General features: G+C 44.3%; 1 protein-coding gene across 1 annotated transcript; it reads left to right on the plus strand.

The window, feature by feature from the left end:
* The first annotated feature begins 110 nt into the window (after nucleotides 1-110).
* CALR3 (calreticulin 3) lies at nucleotides 111-23,070 on the plus strand. The gene is made up of 9 exons (XM_080825709.1): nucleotides 111-246; nucleotides 464-565; nucleotides 3,241-3,444; nucleotides 11,082-11,176; nucleotides 13,954-14,142; nucleotides 17,419-17,526; nucleotides 17,605-17,733; nucleotides 18,312-18,404; nucleotides 22,626-23,070. Exons 1-9 carry the CDS (start codon nucleotides 156-158, stop codon nucleotides 22,767-22,769), a joined length of 1,155 nt encoding a protein of 384 aa, XP_080681835.1. The 5' UTR covers nucleotides 111-155; the 3' UTR covers nucleotides 22,770-23,070.
* Nucleotides 23,071-23,698: the final 628 nt, after the last annotated feature.

Here is a 23,698-nt window from a genome sequence, read left to right on the forward strand (position 1 = left end):
GGGGCGGGCCCGGCGTGCACTGCGCGCTGGGGGCCAATGGAGCCTCAGATCACAATCGCGAGACGTGACGGGAGTTGTAGTTCCGGGGCGGCCCGGCACGCCGCGGAGACAGCTGGGAGCAAAGGGACGCTTATGAGAAGTGCGGCGCACCTTTCATGGCTGTGGCTCACGTTCCGCTTTGGGCGGTCTGCATGCTGAGGGTGGCGCTGGCCACTGTCTACTTCCAAGAGGAATTTCTAGACGGAGGTGAAGAGGCGACGCCCGTGGTGGTGGAGTGGGGCCGTAAGCTGCCCAGCCAATAGCCCGAGTCACCAGTGGCCCCTGTCCATCACCGCGGGATTGGTGGTGGTGGAGCCTCGAAGCTTCGAAGCCTCAAGCCTCCGTCTCCTTCCCCCCGCCCAATACACCTTTCATGACTTAAGTGAACTCTTTCAGCCCTAACCGCTGTTGTTTCCCCCCACAGAGCGCTGGAGGAACCGATGGGTGCAGTCCACCAATGACTCTCAATTTGGGTATTTTAGACTCTCGTCGGGGAAATTTTATGGTCATAAAGAGAAAGACAAAGGTTAGTGTAGGAATGGTGAGAACGTCGAGCTAAGGGTCACCCCCCCACCCCGACCACCACCACCATATCAGCCTTGCAGGGTAGGTGTGGCACACCCCTAACACCTCTTACAGCCCGTTTACTGGCGGGAAAACTAAGGCTTGGGTAAGGTCTGGCATTATTTTTTCTCTTTCTTTACTTGCCCAAGATCGCCCCATTGTATCCCAGCTGGTCTCATGAGCTTGGAGACCCCAGGTCTCTGACCTGCAAAGGGAAAAAGGTTAAGGGATATTTCTCGTTTTTGTTTCTGCTTTAAGAAGAAAAAAAAATTGAGGTTAAAAGGTACATGTTGTCAGGTGCATAGATCTTAAGGGTACAGAAAGATGAATGTTTATATCTATACACCCTGGTCAAGATGGGGAATATTTTCAGAGGTCCCCCTTGCACCCTCCACCTACCCCCCCCCCAAGTCAGTACCTTTCTGGTGGCAAGGATGACTTCTGTCTTCTCATTCCTGTTGATAAAAGGTGGACACACCACAACTTGTTTACCACCTGTTTTTTGCATAGCTGGTGAGATAAGAATGATTTTTTACATTTTTTTAATTGTTGGGGGAATATCAAAAAGGGAGTAGTATTTGTGTCATATAAAAATTATATAAAATTCAGTGAAATATATGACATTTCAGGGTCCATAAGTAAATTATTAATGGAACACAGTCGTGCCCATTCATTTCCATAGAGCTATGGCATTTTTGTGTGCTGCAAAGGCAGTAAGTTGGGACAGAGACCATATGGCCCAGAAAGTCTAAAATATTTGTTCTCCAGCTTTGCAGAAAAGGTCTGCGGACCCCTGATTTAGATGACAAGTTTTCCTCTTCACCAACTTTCCGCTCAACCTCCATCTTGAGTCTGTTACTGCCGGGTTGTCCTGTCGGCAGCTTCCAGTTTGCTACTATATATGCCTTGTTTTCTATATTACATGTTGGTCCAATGAGTTGATCAAAATTCAGCCCAGGGACACCTGGGTGGCTCAGTCGGTTAAGCCGCTGCCTTCGGCTCAGGTCATGATCCCAGGGTCTCTGGGATCAAGTCTCTCTCTGCCTCTGCCTGCCACTCTGCGGGCTTGTGTGTGCGCGCTCTCTCTCTCTCTGACAAATAAATAAACAAATAAAATCTTAAAAAAAAAATCCAGCCCAAAGGTCAAAAGTAGAGTGAAGTTAGCAGGTGGTTCCATCAGGCTTATCCAAGGATAAGGGTGTCCACTTAGAGTCATTTGGGTTTTCCTCCATGGAGTTTTTTTTTTTTTTTTTCCTTGTCCAGTCTGGGATCCCAAGGCTCTGTGTGTCATTCACTCTGGCACACATCTACTGAGAGCACACATGGTCAAGGCACTGGGGTTACTGGATAATTTGCCTCCTTTCATTGTGGTCTCCCAGGACCTTCACACAGAAGTGGTGGATGGGAAGATAAATAGAATTTAGTTGGACAGAGATGAGAAGTGGTGAGGCATGATGGGGGTGGCTGAGGAGGGTGGTGAGAGAGAGGGAGGTGGTGATTATTAGCCTTAGGAATTGCTTGGTTGGTAAGAGGGTAGAGGACGGGAGTGAGCCTATGAATTCTTTGAGAAAGGGAAGGGGGGGGCAGAGAACGGGAGAGAGAGAGAGATGAGTGTGGTAGAATGCAGTTAGCCATGAGTTCAGGCTTGGACATATTGATAGAATATGAAAATGCCAAGGGCGTTTATGATGGATCTCAATGTTGCCAGGTTATGGGGGCAGGAATGTGGAGCAGGGAAGACTAGGTTATAGGAAGACTGCCTCTTGTCAAGTTTGCCTTCTACTCCAGTATATGATAAGGATTTGGCATAGAGCCTAATGGTACTGAAAAGGGAGGGGGGATTAGTCTTGAAGCGAGCACCTAAACTTATAAAATATGAGATGATTCATGTGACAAAAAGGTGGTATTTTTGTAAAAAGAGGACAGCTGTGGGCCAGCACATCCCATGCAGTGAAGCACTTTTTCCAGGACAGTGCTCTGTCCTCTGTCTACTGTGGTGTGTCTTAAGCAACTATATATATATATTTTATTTGACACAGAGAAAGAGAGAGAGACAGTGAGAGAGAGAACACAAGCAGAGGGAGTGGGAGAGGAAGAAGCAGGCTTCCCGCTGAGCAGAGAGTCTGATGCTGGGCTCGAACCCAGGACCCTGGGATTATGACCTGAGCTGAAGGCAGCCGCTTAACGACTGAGCCACCCAGGCACCCCTTAAGCAACTATTTTAAGATAGAATTTAAGAAAAGATGTGGGATGCTCTGTTTGTTTTTTTTTTAAATTAAGTTGCTACACAAGCCTTATTGTATATTCCCACCCTTTCTTTGGAAGATGAAGCAAAATTAACTTTTCATCCATAATTAAGTTGCATATTTGTCATTTAAAGCTGAAGTGTCTCTTTAACTTAGGGCATGACAGTGGTGTATTGAGCACAAAAGCAACAGAGCGTGGAAAGTTCTGTGGCAGCAGAGAGTGTGTTACTGGTATACCTGTCATGTGTTACTGTGAAAATATGTTTCAGCCTTCAGAGTGACATAAGTTGTTATTATTGAGGGTGGGGAAAGGACGACCATTTAATTCCCTGCAGCACTGAGCACAGTGTCATTCCCAATCCTTCATGAATATTTGTTTGTTTGTTTAAAGGTCTGCAAACCACTCAAAATGGCCGATTCTATGCCATCTCCGCACGATTCAAACCGTTTAGCAACAAAGGAAAGACTCTGGTCATTCAGTACACAGTAAAACATGAGCAGAAGATGGACTGCGGAGGGGGCTACGTTAAGATCTTCCCTGCAGACGTGGATCAGAAGAACCTGAACGGAAAATCCCAGTACTATATTATGTTTGGTGAGTTTAGATAGTATAAAACAACCATTTCTGGGGACTTTGAATCCTTCCACTTCATAAAATCCTGACTCAGACTTTGCCAAAATAGTAGTATTGAGTATATCTGACCAAAGGTTTTTAGTACTGTTTAACCTAATTAATATGAAAAGGCAACTATACCATTTTATTGTACTGTTTTATTTATTTATTTTATTTATTTATTTATTTATTTATTTATTTATTTGACAGAGAGAGAAAGAGACAGGGAGAGAAGGAACACAAGCAGGGGGAGCAGCAGAGGGAGAAGGGAGGGAAGCAGGGAGGAGGGAGGAAGCAGAGGGAGAAGCGGACTCCCTGCCGAGCAGGCAGCCCAATGTGGGACTCGATCCCAGGACCCTGAGATCATGACCCGAGCTGAAGGCAGATGGTTAACTGACCGAGCCCCCCAGGTATCCCTCTATTGTAACTTCTTTTTAAAAAATTATTTATTTATTTGAGAGAGAGAGAGTGTGAGTGGGGGAGAGGGGCAGAGAGAGAGAGAATCCTGAAACAGACTCCCTGCTGAGCATGGAGCCAGACATGGACTCAATCCCAGGACCCTGAGACCATGACCTGAGCTGAAATCAAGAGTTGGCCACTTAATCGACTGAGCCTGCCAGGCACCCACTATTATACTTTTGAGAAAGTTGGTTATTTAATATTAATGTAGCCCCTGGTACTTGGAATATATCAGGAGTCAGAAGACCTTGGTCAAGGGCCACATCAGCCCATGGTCTGTGTTTGTTATGCCCCATGAGCTGAGAATAGGGTTTTAACATTTTTAATGATTAAAAAAAACTGAAGGATAATGTTTTTGACACATGAAAATGATAGGAAGGCCAAAATGTTTCCTCTCTAGCCCCTGCTGGCCCCTGGAACACTTTAAATATCTCCTAATAGCAGAAGTAATTGATTAAAAGTTGTGCTAGAATCAGGATGGGACCACTTTGGGCCACAGGAACAAGACATAGGTGAAGGGTATGGATTCAAAAAACTTACAGAATGAAGAGGATTCTGGGAAAATAGAGTAGGAAGCTTCAGGAATCCATCTCCCTACCTAGATAACAATCATAACAACGGGATCTGATGTAACTGTTTTGAAACTCTGAAGTCTATGGAAGGATTGCTCCTTCCAGGGGAAGAATGGGGAGTTTAATTTTGGTCAATTTCAGCTCTTAGCAGAGTGGATATACCCATCTTCCATTTCAAGCCACAAGGCAGACAGCTATGCCTTGTATGTGTATGTGCAGGAGCAGCCTACACACAGCTTGCCACAGAAATGGTGGGCAAAAAGGACCCTGTCCTCCAAATATCAGGAAACTGAGCTCTCATTGAGGATTGCTGCTGCTGATCACAGAGTTGCAAAGAGGTGAACAGCAGTTTTGTGTGTTATTGAAGTTAAACTGGTATAAATTCAATTAGAGCATTATAACTTTAGGGTGTTAAATGTAATCCCTATGATAACCACAAAGAAATAGCTATAAGATAAACACAAAAGGAAATTAAAAAGGAATTTAAACATTTCCCTACGAAAACTCAACTAAAAAGAAGACAGCATTGCAGGAAATGAGGAACAAAAAAGCAGTAGGGCATATAGAAAACAAATAGAGTGACAGAATTGAGTCCCTTCTTATCAGTAGTTAAATGTAAATGGATGAAAATCTCCAGTCAAAAGACAGAGATTGGCAGAATGGATGAAAACACAAGAGCCAGAGGGGCACCTGGGTGGCTCAGCTGGTTAAGCATCTGCCTTTGGTTCAGATCATGACCCCAAGATCCTGGGATTGAGTCCCACAGCAGGCTCCTTGCTCAGTGGGGAGCCTGCTTCTTCCTCTGCGGCACCTGGGTGGCTCAGTGGGTTAAGTCTCTGCCTTCAGCTCAGGTCATGATCCCAGGGTTCTGGGATTGAGCCCCCCTATCAGTCTCTCTGCTCAGCAGGGAGCTCTCTGCCTGCCTCTCTGCCTACTTCTGCCTACTTGTGATTTCTCTCTCTGTCAAATAAATACATAAAAAAATCTTAAAAAAAACCAAACCCATGAGCCAACCATATGCATTCTACAAAACACTCATTTGAGATCCAAAGAAACAGGTTGAAAGTGAACAGAAGGAAAAGATATTCCAGGCAAATAACACCCAAAAGAGAGCAGGGTGGCTATATGAATATATATTTATATACTAATATAAATGGACTTTAAATAAATCAGAAAGGTTATAAGCAACAAAGGATATTGCGTATTAGTAACAAGGTCAATATAGCAAGAGGATGTAACAATTACAAACATCTATACTCCTAATGAGCATCAAAATATGTGAAACAAAAACTGGTAGAATTGAATGGAGAAGTGGACAGGGATGGTAAAGGTTAGAGCAGAGATAAATGAAATCATGAATAGAAGAACAGAGAAAATCAGTGAAATCAAAAGTTCTCCAAAAAGATCAACAAAATTGACAAAACGTTTAGGTAAATGGATTTAGCTAAATGGAAAACAGACTCAAATTACTAAAACCAGAAATGGGATGTTACTACCAATTCTACAGAAATAAAAAGAATTATAAGATAGTGCTAAGAACAGGGCGCCTGGGTGGCTCAGTGGGTTAAGCCGCTGCCTTCGGCTCAGGTCATGATCTCGGGGTCCCGGGATCGAGTCCTGCATTGGACTCTCTGCTCAGCAGGGAGTCTGCTCTGCGCTCTCTCTGCCTGCCTCTCTGCCTGCTTGTGATCTCTGTCTCTGTCAAATAAATAAATAAAATCTTAAAAAAAAAAAGATAGTGCTAAGAACAGTTGTATACTGCAAAATTGGATTACCTTGATGAAATGGACAAATTCCTAGAAACACAAACCCTGCCAAGATTCCATCATGAGGAAATAGAAAATCCAAAGAGACCTATAAATAGTAAAGAGAACAGTAAGCCAAACTCTCCAAAGAAAAGTCCTGAATCTGATGAATCTCTCATGAATTCTACCAAACATTTAAAGGAGAACTAATACCAATCCTTTTCAAACTTCACGAAAAGAAATTGAAGAGGCGGGAACGTGTATTCCCCAACTCATTCTATGAAGTCAGCATTATCCTGACACCAAAGCCAGGCATGACAAGAAAAGAAAACTACAGAACAGTATGTTTATGGACACGGATGCAAACATTCTCGACAAAATACCCCAAAAGAATTCAGCAGCATATTGACTGATGAAAATCAGTCAATATTATATGATACATCAACAGAATGAAAGAAAAACACATGATCATCAAAAATTTTATCATTTGAAGATAAAAAGTCGACAAACTAGGAATAGCAAGAAACTACTTCAATATAATAAAAGCCATCTACAAAAAACCCACAGTAAACATACTCTGCTGAAAGAGAAAGCTTTTCCTGTAAGATCTGAAACAAGGCAAGGATGCCCACTCTTACCACTTCTATTCAACATTGTACTAGAAGTCCTAGCCAGAGCAATTAGGCAGGAAAAATAAATACAAGTCATCCAAATTGGAAAGGAAGAAATAAAATGATCTCTATTTGCAGATGATATGATCTTATACATAGAAGACCATAGAGATTACACACACACACACACACACACACACACACACACACACTGTCTATTGGAACTAATGAATGAATTCAGCAAAGTAGCAGGATACAAAGTCAACACACAAAAAAACAGTTGCATCCTATATATGAACAATGAACAATCTGAAAGTGAAATTACAAACACAATTCCATTTGTAATAGCATCCAAGATAGCAAAATACTTAGGAATTAAGCAAGGGGGTGGAAAACTTGTACAGTGATAACTACAAAGTATTGCTGAAGGAAATTAAAGAAGATAGAAATAAATGAAAACATATCCCATGTTCATAGAATTGGAAGACTCAATAGTGTTAAAATGTCTACACTAGGCAAAGTAATCTACAGATTCTAAAGCAATATATAGATTCAGTCTAATTCCTATTAAAATTTCAATGACTTTTTTTTTGCAGAAATGGAAATACCCATTCTAAAATTCATATGGAATCTCAAGAGACCCTGAATAGCCAAAACAATCTCAAAAAAGAAGACCAAGGGGGTGCCTGGGTGGCTCAGTTGATGGAGTAACTGACTTTTGATTTCAGCTCAGGTCATGATCGCAGGGTCCTGGGATGGAGCCCTGTTTTGGGCTCCTCGTTCAGTGCGGAGTCTGCTTCAGGATTCTCTCTTTCCCTCTGCCCCTTCCCCCATTTTCACATGTGCGCACGCGCTCTCTCGCTCGCTCTCTCAAATGAATAAATAAATCTTAAAAAAAAATAAGAAGACTGAAACTAGAGGGCTCGAGTGTCCATCAGCAGATGAGTGGATAAACAAATGTAGTGTTCATACAATGAAACATTATTTCGCTTCATAAAGGAGGACAGTGCTGATACCTACTACAATATGGATGAACCTCGAGGACATTATTCTATGTGAAATAAGCGAGACACAAAAAGACAAGTACTATACAATTCCACTTATTTTAGGTCCTTAGAGTAGTCAAAATTATAGAGATAGAACATAGAATGGTGGCTGCCAGGGGCTGGGGGCAAGTGAGAATGAGGGTTATTCATGGTTATAGAGTTTCAGTTTTATAAGGTGAAAAGAGTCGGGGGGATGGATGGTGGTGATGACTTCACAATGATGTGAAGGTATTTAATACCATTGAAGGTACACTTAAAAATGGTTAAGGTGGTAAATTTTATGTATATTTTACTACAGTTTTAAAAAGTGAAGAAAAAGTTAGGAATGGAAATACGGTTTTAGAATATCCATCAATAATTCAAATGTGGAGAATCGTTTTTTAAAACTCTCTTCTCATGATGTGGATGTCTTGTAGAAGTTTTCTCTGTCATCATTTTTCCATGCTTATCTGTGAATTTTTCGTGCTCAACATCAGGCTTCAGACACCTGTTATGCTGTCCTCAGGTTTGTGTGCACTGCTGGTCATAGTGTTACACAGAAGTAGAGAGAATAGAGGTGCCTGGGTGGCTCAGTCCGTTAAGCGTCTGTCTTGGGCTCAGGTCATGATCCCAGGGGCCTGGGATTCCACATCCCCTGCTGAACAGGAAGCCTGCTTCTCCCTCTCCCTCTGCTGCTCTGCCTGCTTGTGCACACACACTCTCTCTCTGTGTCAAATAAATAAATATAATCTTTTAAAACAAAAAAGAAGTAGAGAATAGATATTATTAGATTATTTATTGGATTTGGATGTAATCCTGCCTTGTCTCAGAGGGTAAGGTGACTTTTCCAAGGCCACAGAATTACATAGACCCAGTTTCCACCAATTGCACAGTCCCCGACCTCTCCCCACTTCTTTCTACTCTGCCATGCCTCCCATTTACTCTTGAATTTAAAATATGGAATGGAGAAAGTCTTTATTTTGATTAAAAAGGAAATCAAAGTGGCTTGGTTTGGGTTATTATTATTCTCTCAAAATGGGATGGCAGAGATATCTGGCAAAAAAAAAAAAAATATTACCTGTGGAATCAGAGATGCTTTCACAAGTATTTCATTTAGTTAGGCTTGGTAAACAAAATCACCACAAACACTAGCTAGAATCCCCATCTTTTAATTATATATAACCTGTCTTCTACATCTGAATTGTGAAGCAGCTTACTTTGGAGGAAAAAAGAAAAGCCAAGTAAATTATCTGTATTATTTTTGCTTTTAATTCAGTTGCATTTTTTAAAAATATTTTATCTATTTGAGAGAGAGAGAGAGAGAGAGAGAGAGACAGTGAGAGAGAGCATGAGAGGTGAGAAGGTCAGAGGGAGTAGACTCCCCGTGGGGATGGGAGCCCCATTCGGGACTCAATCCCAGGATTCCGGGATCGTAACCTGAGCTGAAGGCAGTTGCTTAACCAACTGAGCCACCCAGGCGCTCTCAGTTGCATTTTAGTTAAACCCATTGTGTCACTGTTAGAACACTTCCCCATGATGCCTCAGCTCTAGCATTGGGTATGAGAGCAGCTTGCTAAGGCTTGTGATGTTGAAGGGAAAAAGAGAAGTTGGGCCATTGCCAGGGGCCTTACAAATGCAATCTTAGATTATGTCTAAACCCTAGGAAACCAGTAACAGGGCGTCCATTTTGCAAATAACAAAACGGAGGCGGGCTCCTAGGTGGCTTAGTCATTTAAGCATCTACCATCCGCCCAGGTCATGATCTCAGGGTCCTGGGATCTGGGCTCCCTGCTCAGTGGGGAGTCTGCTTCTCCCTCTCCCTCTCCCTCTGAATCTCCCCATGCTCATTGCCCCCCCACACCCCTCCACTCCCCCCACCCCCCGCCCGCGCTTAATCTCTCAAGCAAATAAATAATATCTCAAAAGAAAAACCAAAACAAAATCTGAAGCTCACAAAGATTAAACTTCCTTGCCCAAAGGCAGGTCAGCCTGTTTAGAGCCCTTCTGTGTACCCCACTTCCTCATAAAAATACATGATGCGCATAAATATTTTATGATCGCTGTTAATGGAAAATGCCCAGATTTTCCGGTCATGTCCGGGCATGTTCCGAAGCTTAATTTAATATTTAAAACATGTAGGTGCTTAGAAATAGGAGAATTCTGACCACTTTTGAAGGAAGAATTTCATGTTTTAATCCCCAGGTAATAGCTTTTCATACAAATAGTTCGCATACCATAGCTTTTGTTTTAAAAATTGAACTGGGATGTTTTCCAGTGATAAGAAGAAAAGGAAATTACACAAACAAGCATCCTCTGAGAATTCAGGGTGATAGACATGGATGCTGCTTCCAAGTTCAATGTCACAGCCACTCTGGCAAATTGATAATACCCTTCAAGTAATTATGTGCAGCCTGGATCTCTCTTATTTTGAAGGTTCATCACTGCAAGTTCTAGAAGAAAAATTGCAGTCATCTGCTTGTGTTTACACAGCCTCACAGAATCCCTGGGGGCGGGAGCAGTCCCGGGTTAGTGGATGTGGTGGAATTTGATTTGAGACAGACAGATGCTCTAGTACATTCCTAAGGCTTAAGGTCAATAAAGCAGCAGCGAGGTAATTCCAAACATCCCTGGAAGGTTTGACAAATTTTCCAGATCCCTCCTGCAAACCTTGTTTAGTATATTAAGAAAACCTTAATCTGAATTTGTGTGTGTTGTCTTGGGACATAATAGGAACAAATACTGAGCTTCGCTATATTAAATGCTTTACACCCATTAGCCCATCTAATTGGCAAAAATAGCCGTGGTTGATTCACATCCCATTTTAGAGAACAGGACACAAGCATGAGGATTGCAAATATGTTTTCCTACAGTGAATGAGAGCAGGAATCCCAGCCAGCTCCATCCCTGAAGCCCTCACCTGGGCACAGGGCACCTCTCAGAGCTTCAGAGTGAGCCCAAGCCTCGCACAGCACGTCAGGAATGCTTCCTTGACTAAGTCCTTTTCTTACTCACATGCTGCCTTTCACTTGAGTCCAAAGGTGTCGCTGTCCATTTCAGTATCCATGCCAAAGTCTGATGATTCCTGCACACGCAAGCTTCTGGTCCTCGCACCTTACTTCAGGGGGAATGGTTGGGGGTTTCCTGTGGTGACGCATTAGCGAAGGAAATTGAGTGCAGCTTGTTTTTGTTTTTTTTTTTTTTTTGTAGGACCTGATATTTGTGGATTTGATATCAAGAAAGTTCATGTTATTTTACATTTCAAGAATCAGTATCACTCAAACAAGAAATCAATCAGGTGTAAGGTAAATGCTTTCGTATTCAAATCTGTAATTGTGTTAGCTCTTCCTGATAACCTAAATTTAGAGAAAATAGTTTTGGTCTTAAGATACTGAATTGAGCCAGGAATGGATCTTAGCAACAACACACCCCCGCCCCTTGGTTTCCAGTTTACCAGGCTCATTAGAGACACTTACATACCCTGTTGGCTTGTTTTCTGAAGTTTGTACCCATCAGGAGGGCAGACACACTTTTTACTGCGAGCTGCACTATAATTTGCCTTGTAAGGGTTACAGCAGTAGAGTCACATTTCTGTTGTGTCCACCCTCACTAAGGAATGAAATAAATATTCAGCATGGGGGAAAAATGTCTTAGAGAAATTAATCTTCAAAATACCAAAGCATTTACAAACAGGAATGTTTCTGAAATGAAAGCATACTTTCTTACTTTCTATCCATGGATCCTGTGAAAATAACACTTTCTGCCTCGGGGCCAACTTTATGACTCCACGGCCCAGCCTAGGACTTCTCCAAAGACACAACTTGTGTCAAGTCCCTGGCGCTGGGCCCATGGAGCGGGGGTACACTCCCTGAAGCAGCCCCTCCATTTGAATGTAGCGGCCAGGAAGCAGGGACCTGTCCCGTTGGTTCCCCCCAGTGCCCAGAGCTCCAACATGGGAAGCCTCCACAAATCTGGGCGAATTTGGGCAGGAGGCCAGAGTGTGTTTCGAGAGCACGTTGATGGCACAGAGGGAAAGTGTCCATAACCACCCCTTCTTCAGTCCTGACCCAAGCTGGGGGGTTTTTGGTCTCCCCACAGAGCCCCAGTGACTCTCCATCAGCAACATGGTTCCCACCCACTAACTTGGTGGCTACAAAGGATCATCGGGTCCCCTCTGCGTGGAGAGGCCCGACATCCTCCTGGAGGGCATGAGAGAGAGCTTGAAACCCATCTTAGTGCACAGGTTTTACACCTGTTTCCCAATAAATTGTTCACTTGTGCATCAGGTATGTGAGAGAGAGCAGGGGTGACACCAACATAGGTTGTGAAGCCTGGCCTGGACCATGCTGGGGAGGTCAGAGCAGGATTTGCTCAGGTCAGCCACCCTAGGAGGCCCCCTGAGTGACACCTGCAGGCTGATGATGCTCTCAGACAGGTGCTATTTCGGCTACCTGTTAGAAGAATAAAATGCTTCTGTTGAAGGAGCACTGACTCACAGCAGATAGTCGGCGTGCTGTCACGCTGTGAAGGAACGGCCGGGGACCTCCCCTGCAGGCAGCGGTCAGCCCTCAGGGGTCTTCGAGGAGGGGGTCAGATCTGCATGTTAGAAAAATACCTTGGAGACTCTCCCTGGGGAGGAGGGGTGGGGGACAGGGTGATCAGTAGGCAGGGAGAAGGCCAAAGGCTAAGGCTTCAGCGGGATGCAGAACAGGGGACTGTTTGGGCAGATAATTCAGGGGCAGGACCTAGAGGACTTCACGATATTGGGAATGTGAGTCCTGGGGATGTGGACCATGACTCTCAGCAGCACTGCCCTTAATCAGCGTGAAAAGCAAAGACCAGGAAGGAGGCCAGGGCACACTCGGGAGTTTTGATTGGAACTATCGGTTGTGAAATCCCAGCAGACATCCAAGTAGAGGTGTCCAGTAAGTTGTTGGAAACTGTGGTCTAAAGCTCAGGCCAATGGTCGGGATTAAAGAGCCTGCTTTGGATCCATTGCGTATGCGTGGGAGTGGATGTTATCCCTCAGGGGGCTCAGCACTTGTGGTTAGATCCTGGAAGGTACCAACAGCCTGGCCAATGAGCTCAAAGTCGAAATTAGGAAAGGTGAGTGGAGACTAAGATGGGCAGAGAGCATTGGGAGAAGCGTGTACTCAGCTGTCCCAGCAAACTACAGAGGTTGGGAGGGACACCGAGCAGACAGAGCCATCAGCCATGGTGTGGACCCAGCACCCTGTCCCTCAGGGCAGAGCAGAGGGGTACCAGAGGAGCTTTTACCTTTGGCTCTTAGCAGAGGCAGGGACCTCCTGACAGAGCCTTTAAGCTTCTGGGGCAGTAGTTCCCAAAGCTGAGCAGTGTCAGCATCTCTGGATACAGCAGGTCAGGCTGATCTGGGAACGGATGTTTCCCAGGCCTTTCCCCAATGATACTGATGCTGCCCGGCCTCACTTTGAGAACTGACTGCTGCTGGAGCATGGTGCAGGAGTCCCCTTTGCTGCCCATAGGCAGGCACGTCCTAGACACCCCCAACCTCCCCGGCACCCACCATCCACCTTCCATCTCTCACTTATTGGATGCTTGCTGAGTGCTTCCCTTGGGTCTGGCCTGAGGCCTTAACTATGACCAACAGAGGCACCAGGCCTGCCCTTGCAGAGCCTAAACCATTAGACAGCTCAGAACATTAGAAAGTTCTCTCCTGTGTTGAAAAATAAACTGGGCTTCGTTTGGTGTCTTTCGGAGTACAGAAGAGGAAGCTGTTTCCCACATAATTTTTCATAAACAGAGCAGTGGTCCCTCGGTGTGTACCCACCACCCTGTCATAACCGCCTGTGGGCATCTAGGGGGGAGCCATCGTCTACACAAAAGGAAGTAAGCCGCTCAGGTCTGCTTGGTAGTGAGGAAGTTTTGTACAAAATGGGGATTTCTTCCGCAGGACCCATTTTTTAGTCAAGTTGACCCCCGTCCCTAGAACCTCTCTCCTTTCTCTCTATAGCAAGGCTCTGAAGACTTAAACCATGTAGGTATACCTGCCCCGCGACGTCAAGGGTCTCATCGTTATCCTTTCTCCCCTTAAAACATTCAGGTTGATGGCTTTACACACCTCTATGCTCTGATTTTAAGACCAGACCTCACTTACGAAGTGAAGATCGATGGTCAGTCGATTGAATCCGGCAACATCGAGTATGACTGGAACTTAATGTCACTTAAGAAGATGGAGAAGTCCTCTACAGAGTCCAAGGATTGGGACCAGGCTGAAGGCGACAAATCCCAGGTATGGATTTATCCCAAACAGCTCTAGAGAGGGCGCCAGTGAAGTGTGTATGTACTTGGGTGGGATTGCTACATGGCTGGTGATCGTGAGGTCAACATTATCACAATCAAAGTGTCCTTCCCCAGAGGGCTCCTGGGTGGCTCAGTCCGTTAAGGGTCTGACTCTTGATTTCAGTTCAGGTGGTGGTCTCAAGATTGTGAGACTGAACCCTGCATCGGGCTCCACGCTGGGCATGGAGCCTGCTTCAGATTCTCTCTCCCTCTACTCCCCTCCCCCTGCCCCCAGCTCACACACACTCTTTCTCTCTGTTAAAATAAATAAATAAATCTTAAAAATTGATCTTTCAAAAAAAAAAGCATCCTCTCTAGAACATTTGCCACTGAAACCGGCCACACAGTTACTGTGGAAGAGTTTCGTGATATTTGAGATGAAAGCAAGTAAGTTTTTTTTAACCAATTTTTTATTCTAAAAAAAGGATAAAACATCAGCAACCTTTCTAAAAATGATTTTTTTTGGTTATTCTGAACCTGAACATAAAGTATTTTTTGAGCCTCGCACTTATGACTGACAAGCAAGAACCCGTTAACATAACCGCTATGCATTAGTCTCCTAGGGCTGCCGTAAGATACCACAAGGTGGGTGGCTTAAAGTGACAGAAATGTATTCTCGCACGGTACTTGAAGGCAGAAGGCAGAAATCCAGGTGTCGTCAGGGTCACACTCCCTCTAAAGTATCCAGGGAACAACCCTTTCCTTGTTTCTTCCAGCTTCTGTTGCCTCCCAAGCTCCTGGGCTGATAGACATCTGGCTCTGCCTCCACCTCCCCGTGGCCTTCTCGTGTCTCCTCTCTCTCTCTCAAAGACCTTTGCCCTTGCATGTGGGACCCACCTGGATAATCCAGAGTGACCTGCCTCGAGATCCTTACCTGAATTACATCTGCAGAGATCTTTGTCTCAATAGAAGCTCGCATTCCCAGATTCCAAGGTTTAGGATGCATACAAACCATCCCTGGGAACTACCACTCAACCCACCACGAGCTCCCTTCTGTTTGTTTTGTTTTCAGTTTATGTTTATTTGTTGTTGAAACATTTTGTTTTCAATATCAAACTCTGCACCAAACGCATGAGTCATTTTATCTTAGGACAGTTGTCTTTGCCATGACTGAAAGTTCTGGGCTCTGTGTGTGTATGTGTGTGCGTTTTAAAGATTTATTCATTTATTTGACAGAAAGAGAGAGAAAGAGAGCATGAGTGGGAGGGGCAGAGGGAGAGGGAGAGAGAATCTGAGGCAGACTCTTTGCCGGGCACAGAGCCTGACTGGGGCTCGATCCCACGATCCTGAGATCACAACCTGAGCCGAAACCAAGAGTCGGTCCCTTAACTGACTGCACCCCTGGCGCCCCTGGACTGTGTTTACAATTTATTTCTGGCAACTAAAACTGACCCATGGCCCTGCTGTCTGACCATCAAATACGTCATCATAGACAGTGTAATCAGGAAAGCAAAAGAACAAAGTTTCTCCCTCCCTTCCTTACCTTCAAAACAGACCAGAGCAGTAGTTTTCACCAGGAAAGAAGACTTACTGTAACAAGGCACAGGATGGCAAAGAAAATCGATCTGGCTGCTCAGAAGACACCGGTATTGGGATGAAAGTCCCAGCCACCTGGGTGCCAAGCCGGCTAGTCACTGTGTGTGTCTCAGGGCCGAGCGTCTGCGAGCCGGCTCCCTCGTGGGGTCTAATCAGCTTCCCAGAAGGGGCCTCCAGACTGGCTGTGTTTGGTCCATATGTTTGGTTCCGTGTGAGTTCCTCAACAAATGAGTTCGTGGTGGTGTAATGATTTCGTCACCTACAATGTAGGGAGCCAACTGCCCAGATTGAATTGTAACCATTTCCTGGTCCCAGCACAAGAGCGAGCGGCTCATCATTGCTGGTTGGGTTGGGGGCAAAATGCTGTAGGAGAGGCGACCAAATCCTCAGTCACTAAGAAGTCAGTCATTGAGAAGTAGTGTGTAATATGGAAACGACACAGTCTAAATGCAAAATGTTACTATTTTTCCATTGTTCTAAAAGAGAAAGCATCATTGTAGATAACTTTTATGCATTTATATTAATATTTTATATTTATATCAATATTTCTTTATATATTTTATGTATATTATATATTATATATTTCTATATTTTATATATTATATGTTAACATTTACTCAAACATTTGTAATAATATATAAGTATTTATAAAATCATAAGATAATTTATAAATACTTATAATAATTAATGTGTTAATATGTTAATATTAATGTTAATATTTAGATAAACACAAATCCATAGCACCTTTTCCTCATCCATTTATTCAACAAATATTTGTTCAACATCTACTAAGCCACATATATATGTAGAGATGTGTATATATGTATATATGAGTACATATGTGAGTATATGTGTGTGTTATGTGTACATACGTATGTACATATATGAGATGTGTGTATTACATAAGCATTGTATGCATGTGTGTTCATATGCATTGTACACATGCATATGTGCGTGTACGTATCCATGCATATCTGTGTACAGTGTGACTGTTCATATGTATATATAGAAGGTCTATACACCATAACTGCTTTCCTCCTGCTACCCAGCAGTCCTCAGGTAAGTTCTGGAAACTTTCTTGGTTGTCCAGCCTCTCTCTCTGGAACATTCTGCATATGACTGCTATGTAGAAGGTCAGACCACCTAACCAGCAGTGACTGTGTGCCCCTTCTCCCCCATCGTCACTTTTGTCCTATCATTTTTTTTAAAGATTTATTTATTTGAGGAGAGAGAGAGAGAGAGAGAGAGCACGCACACGAGTTGGGGGAGGGACAGAGGAAAAGGGAGAGAGAGAAGTTGTCTCCCCACTGAGTACAGAGCCCAATGTAGGGCTCGATCCCAGGACCCTTAGATCATGACCAGAGCTGAAACCAACTGTCAGCTGCTTAACCGACGAAGCCACACAGGCTCCCCTTGCCCCTCATTTAACTTTAGCCACTATTTTGAGTTTTGCTCTCTCTTGTTCCTCTTACCAGCTTGGGGAGTGTGTTGCAATTACACCAACACTTAGGGAGAAAATCCCGGCTGTGTGTGGCCCCAAAACCCTCAGTGGGACTGGGAACCCCGAGCACTTGGCCCTTTGACCACCAAATTGATGGGGAAATTGTGACCAGGGCCATGGGCCTCCTCCTGCCTCTTGGTAGCTTCTTTTCTCAAATCTGGGAGTCGATTTTTTTTTCTTACATTTTAGGACTGGGAGAAGCATTTTTTGGATGCCAGTGCCAGCAAGCCAAGTGACTGGAACAGCGAGCTAGAGGGGGACTGGCAGGGGCCAATGCTGCAAAAGCCTCCGTACCAGGTGTGTGACATCCTCTCCCTGCGACTCCCTGGGATGCCCCTCCCACCCTCCTGCACCACTTAGAGTTTGTTGTTGCAGGACGGCCTGAAACCAGAGGGTATAGACAAAGACGTTTGGCTGCACCAGAAGATGAAAAACAGCTATTTAACAGAATACGACCTCTCCGAATTTGAGAACATCGGTGCCATTGGCCTGGAACTTTGGCAGGTCACGTGGTTTTTAATTTGCTGTTGTTTGAGAACTCTGAGCTTCAGCCTAAACTCCTTCGTTCACATAGCTGGTACTCCTTGAGCTCCTACTATGTGCCTGGCCCCTGGCCCCAGACCCAAGACACACAGCTGGGGACAAAATAGACATCCTTTCTGCCCTCTGGACACCTCCTATCTCCCTCCCTGGGAACCTGTGACTCCTCTGCTTGGGCAGGGCTACCGCTGCTGGCCAAGCCCTACTTTGCACAGTAAGGTTCTCAGGCAGCAGTTGGCAACCGTCATGGAATGCTCGAGTCACTTGGGTGCTCTTCCAAGTCTTCATGCCCAGGTAGCACCAGGGACCAGTTAAATCAGCATTGTGTGAGTGAGGCCAGGCATCAGGAGTTTCTAAAATATTGTTGGTGACCCCGGTATGCACCTAAGTTTGAGAACCAATGCCTTGGATGGAGTGGATGTTTTAGAAATGGGTTTAAGCACCTGCTACTGTTGAGAGCACTGAGCCAAATGCAACTGTTTCTTGGTGGAAAGCTGCCGTATTCCTCACATCAGTAAGAAAGGCCTCATTTTCATCCACAGGTGAGATCAGGAACCATCTTCGATAATTTCCTGATCACAGATGACGAGGAGTATGCTGAGAATTTTGGCAAGGCTACTTGGGGGGAAACAAAGGTACGGTAAACACAGTGAACTTCTCATTCATTATGCACTTATTTCTGTAGTTGAGTTGAACATATAGGAAAGGGCTCGATGGATTTTCAGTAGAAAACCCACCCAGATCAAGATGCAGATACAGAACATTAGCCGGGTTCCAGGAACAACCTCCCGCCCCCTCCCAGCTGCCACCAACCCCCAAAGGAACAACCACCATATGTCCAATTAACCTCCTTTTGAAATTCATATAAATGGAGCCATCCACTATTTACTCATTCAGGCAGTGCTGTAGGGCTCATATTATCAAATACGGCAGCGGCTTGTTTTTAGTGGGTGAATATTCCAGAACATAGGTCTCTGTTCTCTGTTGATGCGGCTTTGGATTGTTTCCAGCTTGTGGCCTCGTGAATAAAGCTGTCACCATCACTCCTGTGCATGCCCAGGAGAGGGACAGGCTGGATCACCAGGTGCCACACAGCCAAACAGTTTTCAAGGTGTCATCCTATTTTCTGTTCCCTCATGCAGTAGATGAGAGTCTTGGTTTATGCCATAGCTTTGGCTATGCTGGGTATCACTGTCAGTTGCTGACAAGTCAGATTTCCTGAAGTATAATTTATATACCATAAGACTTACCCTTTCTTGGTGTAGAGGCCCGTGAGTTTTGACAAACGAATACAGTTGTGAAACCACCAACAGAAATCCAAATGCAGAAGAGTGTCACCACCCCCCAAAGTCTCCTTGGGCCCTTTGTAGCCAAACCTTCTCCCACTCAGGGCCTCCCACTGATCCGATATCTGTCCCTACCGTCTTGCCTTTTCCAGAGTGTCCTATAAATGGATTCATCTAGTGTGCGGTTTTGTTTTTTTTTTTTTTTTTTAATTAAGATTTTTATTTATTTGTCAGAGAGAAAGAAAGAGAGAGCACCAGCAGGGGGAGCTGCAGGCAGAGGGCTGAAGCAGGCTCCCTGCTGAGCAAGAAGCCCGATGTGGGACTTGATCCCCAGACCCTGGGATCATGACCCAAGCTGAAAGCAAACACTCAACAAACTGAGCCGCCCAGGCTTCCCTGGCGTGGTCTTTTTGAGCCTGCTTCTCAAGCATGTTGTGTCTGGGGTCCATGGTGTCGCTGGGGTATCAGTGAGCAGTTGGTTGCTTCGAACTGCTGAATCCTTTTATCAGTTCAGGCGACAGACAACTGGGTTGTTTCCAGTTTTTGACATATGAACAAAGCTCTTATAAATATTTGCTTACGGGTTTTGAGTGTGGATGTGTGCTTTGAGTTCTCTGAGATAAATAGCCAGGAAGAGCTGAGTCCTACACTAGAAGTGTAGCCCCATAAGAAACTGCCGGGCTCTTCCCAGAGGGGCTGCACTTTCTCGCATCCTCACCGGCACTGGGGATTGTGGGTTACTCTAGGTGTGTAGTGGTATCTCCGGTTTTAGTTCTATAGCCCTGACGGCAAATGAAGGTTGGCACTGCTTTATGGCTTTTGTGGCCATTTAGACATCCTCTTTTGCGCAATGCCTGTGTTTTATTGCTTTAATTGAAGTAGAGTTGGCATACAGTATTATATTGGTTTCGGGTGTACAACAGCAATTCAATATGTATATACATGAGGAAATGCTTGCCATGATAAATCTAGCTACCATCTGTCACCATATGAAGTTATTACAATATTGTTGACTGTATTCTCTATGCTGCATGTGACATCTCCATGACGCACTTATTTTATAACTGCAAGCTTGTACCTTTTGAACCCCTTCACGCATTTCACCCATCCCTCTACCCTGCCTCTGGCAACCATCCATGTGTTCTCTGTTTCTCTGAATTCATTTAAAAAAAAAAACAAACATTCCAGGGGCACCTGGGTGGCTTAGTGGGTTAAGCCTCTGCCTTTGGCTCAGGTCATGGTCTCAGGGTCCTGGGATCGAGCCCCACATCGGGCTCTCTGCTCAGCAGGGTACCTGCTTCCCTCTATCTCTCTCTGCCTGCCTCTCTGCCTACTTGTGATCTTTGTCTGTCAAATAAATAAATAAATAATATCTTAAAAAAAAGAAAATAAAAACATTCCATATAAAGAGAGATCGTATGGTATTTTTCTTTGTCTTACTTATATCATTGAGCATAATGCTCTCAAGGTCCATCCAAGTTGTTGCAGATGGCAAGATTTCATTCTTTTTTTAATGGCTGAGTAATATTCCTGTGTGTGTGTGTGTGTGTGTGTGTGTGTGTGTACACACACATATACATATATATCACGTTTTCTTTATTCATCTGTTGATGGACAATTAGGTTGCTCTCATGTCTTGGCTGTTGTAAATAATGCTGTACTAAACATGGGGGTGCAGATGTCTTTATTTTTTTTTATTTTTTAAGACTTATATTTATAGAGAGAGAGTGAAAGTGAGAGAGAGATCACAGAGGGTAAAGGGAGAAGCAGACTTGCCACGGAGCGGAGATCCCCTCTTGGGGCTTGATCCCAGGACCCTGAGATCAGGACCTGATGCTTAACCAACTGAGCCACACAGGCGCCCCACAGATACCTTTTTCAGAGAATGTTTTCATGTTCTTCAGATAAATAGCTGGAAGTGGCATTACCAGATTATATGGTATTCATCTAGTGTGCTATTTTTAATTTTGGAGGATGTGTCATACTGTTTTCTGTAGTGATTGCACTGATTTACGTTCCAACCAACAGTGTACGAGGGATCCCTCTTCTCTACATCCTTGGCCAGTGCTTCTTACGTAGTGGTTTTTTGATACTAGTCATTCCAACAGTAGTAAAGTGATAGCTCATTGAGGTTTTAATTTGCATTTCCCTGGTGAGAGATGTTGAGCATCTTTTCCTGTGCTGTTGGCCTTCTGTATATCTTCTTTGGAAAACGTCTCTTCAGATCCTCTGCCCATTTTTATTTTTAATTTTTTAAAATATTTTATTTATTTATTTGTCAGAGAGATAGAGAGAGTACAGGCAGGCAGAGTGGCAGGTAGAGGCAGAGGGAGAAGCAGGCTCCCTGCGGAGCAAGAAACCTGATGTGGGACTCAATCCCAGGACCCTGAGATCATGACCCAAGCTGAAGGCGGCTGCTTAACTGACTGAGCCACCCAGGAATCCCTGCCCATTTTTATTTTTTTATTTTTTTTTAAAGATTTTATTTATTTATTTGACAGAGAGAGATCACAGTAGACAGAGGGGCAGGCAGAGAGAGAGAGAGGGAAGCAGGCTCCCTGCCGAGCAGAGAGCCCGATGCGGGACTCGATCCCAGGCCCCTGAGATCATGACCTGAGCCGAAGGCAGCAGCTCAACCCACTGAGCCACCCAGGCGCCCCCCCCTGCCCATTTTTAAATCAGACTTTTTTTTGCTATTAAGTTATGTAAGTTCTTTATATATGTTGGATATTAATCCCTCATTATGTTGATGGTGAACCATTTCTTTTTGAATCTGATTTCTGCCACAAAGCCTTACTAAAACTCTTTTTCAATAATGACTACGGAAACCTCCTTGATGTGTTTGCACTCCTAGTCCTTCTGTTGATCTCATGTACCTGGATTTTCTCACTTAGTCTCAGAGGACTCATTTCATTGCATGTTCACCACCCGGTTGAGAAGGCCTGGGGCCCAGGTACTCTGGGAATAGAAAGAAGTGGGGGAGGGGTTGTATTTATTTCCTATGGCCGTTGTAACAAATTACCACAAACTGGATGGTTTGAAACAACACAGATTTATCATCTCACTGTTCTGGAGGCCAGAAGCCCAAAATCAATATCATTGGGCTGAAATCAAGGCCTCAGCAGGGCCACACTCCCTCCAAAGGCTCTAGGGGAGCCTCCTTCCTTCACCTCTTGCAGCCTCTGGTGGCTCCTGGTGTTCATTGGTTTGTGGCCATGTGGTTCTAAATCCTGCCTCTGCCTTCATATGGTCTTCTCCTCTTGTGTCTGTGCGTATGTCAAATCTCTCTCTCCCTGTCTCCTATGAGGATACCTGTGATGGAATTTAGGGCCCAGGGTAATCCTTGCATCTCAACATGCTTAACTTAATCATATTTGCAAAGACCCCTTTCCCAGAGAAGGTCACACTTATAAATTCCAGAGATAAGGGCCTGGCATCCTTGGGGGCTCTTCCAAGCCACCACCAGGCAGTGCAGAGGCCTGCAAGAAGGCAGGAGCCGGCAGACACCCTGTCCACCTAGAAATATAACCCCAGCGGCTAATGTCTCATGTCTCTGTTTCTTTCTCCAAGGGCCCAGAAAGGGAGATGGACGCCATACAGGCCAAGGAGGAAGTGAAGAAGGCTCGTGAGGAAGACGAGCAGGACCTTCTGATGGGCAGGTTTGGTGGGCAAGGAAACACTTTCCAGAGATTTCACAGGAGGGATGAACTCTAACCATTCCCACCCCAGATAAAGATGGCTGGTAAAACCTTGTTTCTACTTTAATCTCCATGTAAAAGTGCAAATGTCAACATATGTGGTAATTTGTCCAATTTTCTTTGAGAATGTTCCTGTGCTTCTCAGTAGGGTTGGTCTGGTGTTCCCTGAGCCCCACCCCTGGGCACCGAGGTGTCTTCTCTTAACAAACCTGAGTGCTAGAAGCCAGAGGAGGCCAGTGGGGGGTCTGGCCAAAAATATGAGGCTCTTTGCTTAGCCCCTAGAATGTTTTATAAATAAAAGTTGTTAAAACTTATGAAAAAGGAGAAATGATGCCTTATTTCTTCGGGCTGCAAATTACTAACAGCATATGCTAACCTTTTCCAACATGAAACCTTTACACAATGTCATTCATGTAGAAAGGTTCAGCAGGCTTCACTGGTATACTGGTTATTTTGGAGAACCCAGGTCTGTGTGCACAGACTTTTTTTGTGCCATAAAGAAGCCATTGCTTCTTTTCCCTCACTCTGTGACCCACTTCTGTGGCCTTTTGTTCTGTATAAGAGAGAGGAATGAAATTCATTTTCTCAAGTGAAAATAGTCATTATTTCTCAGCTCAGTTTTTTTGCCTTGATCAAATAATTTGCTTTTTAAAAGTCATACATAAGAGTCTTCTCATTTGAAGATGCCTTTTTGCACACAGAAATTTGTGTTGGAAGTGATAAAATTTAGGACACCAAGAATCTAGAATCCAGTGATACTACAAATAAGCTGGATACGTTAGAAATTATATGTGGCACATTGCTAGGTGATCCGTGTGAAAAGTCTGCCCATGAAGTGAAATTCTAGCAGTTTTGTTCTCACTTTGGGTGAAGTTGGCGGACTTTCAAATGTGGATTTAAAAAAATACATATTTTATGTATTTATTTTTAGAGAGAGAACACATG

The sequence above is a fragment of the Martes martes genome, assembly GCF_963455335.1.
Source record: "Martes martes genome assembly, chromosome: 1".
NCBI lineage: Eukaryota > Metazoa > Chordata > Mammalia > Carnivora > Mustelidae > Martes > Martes martes.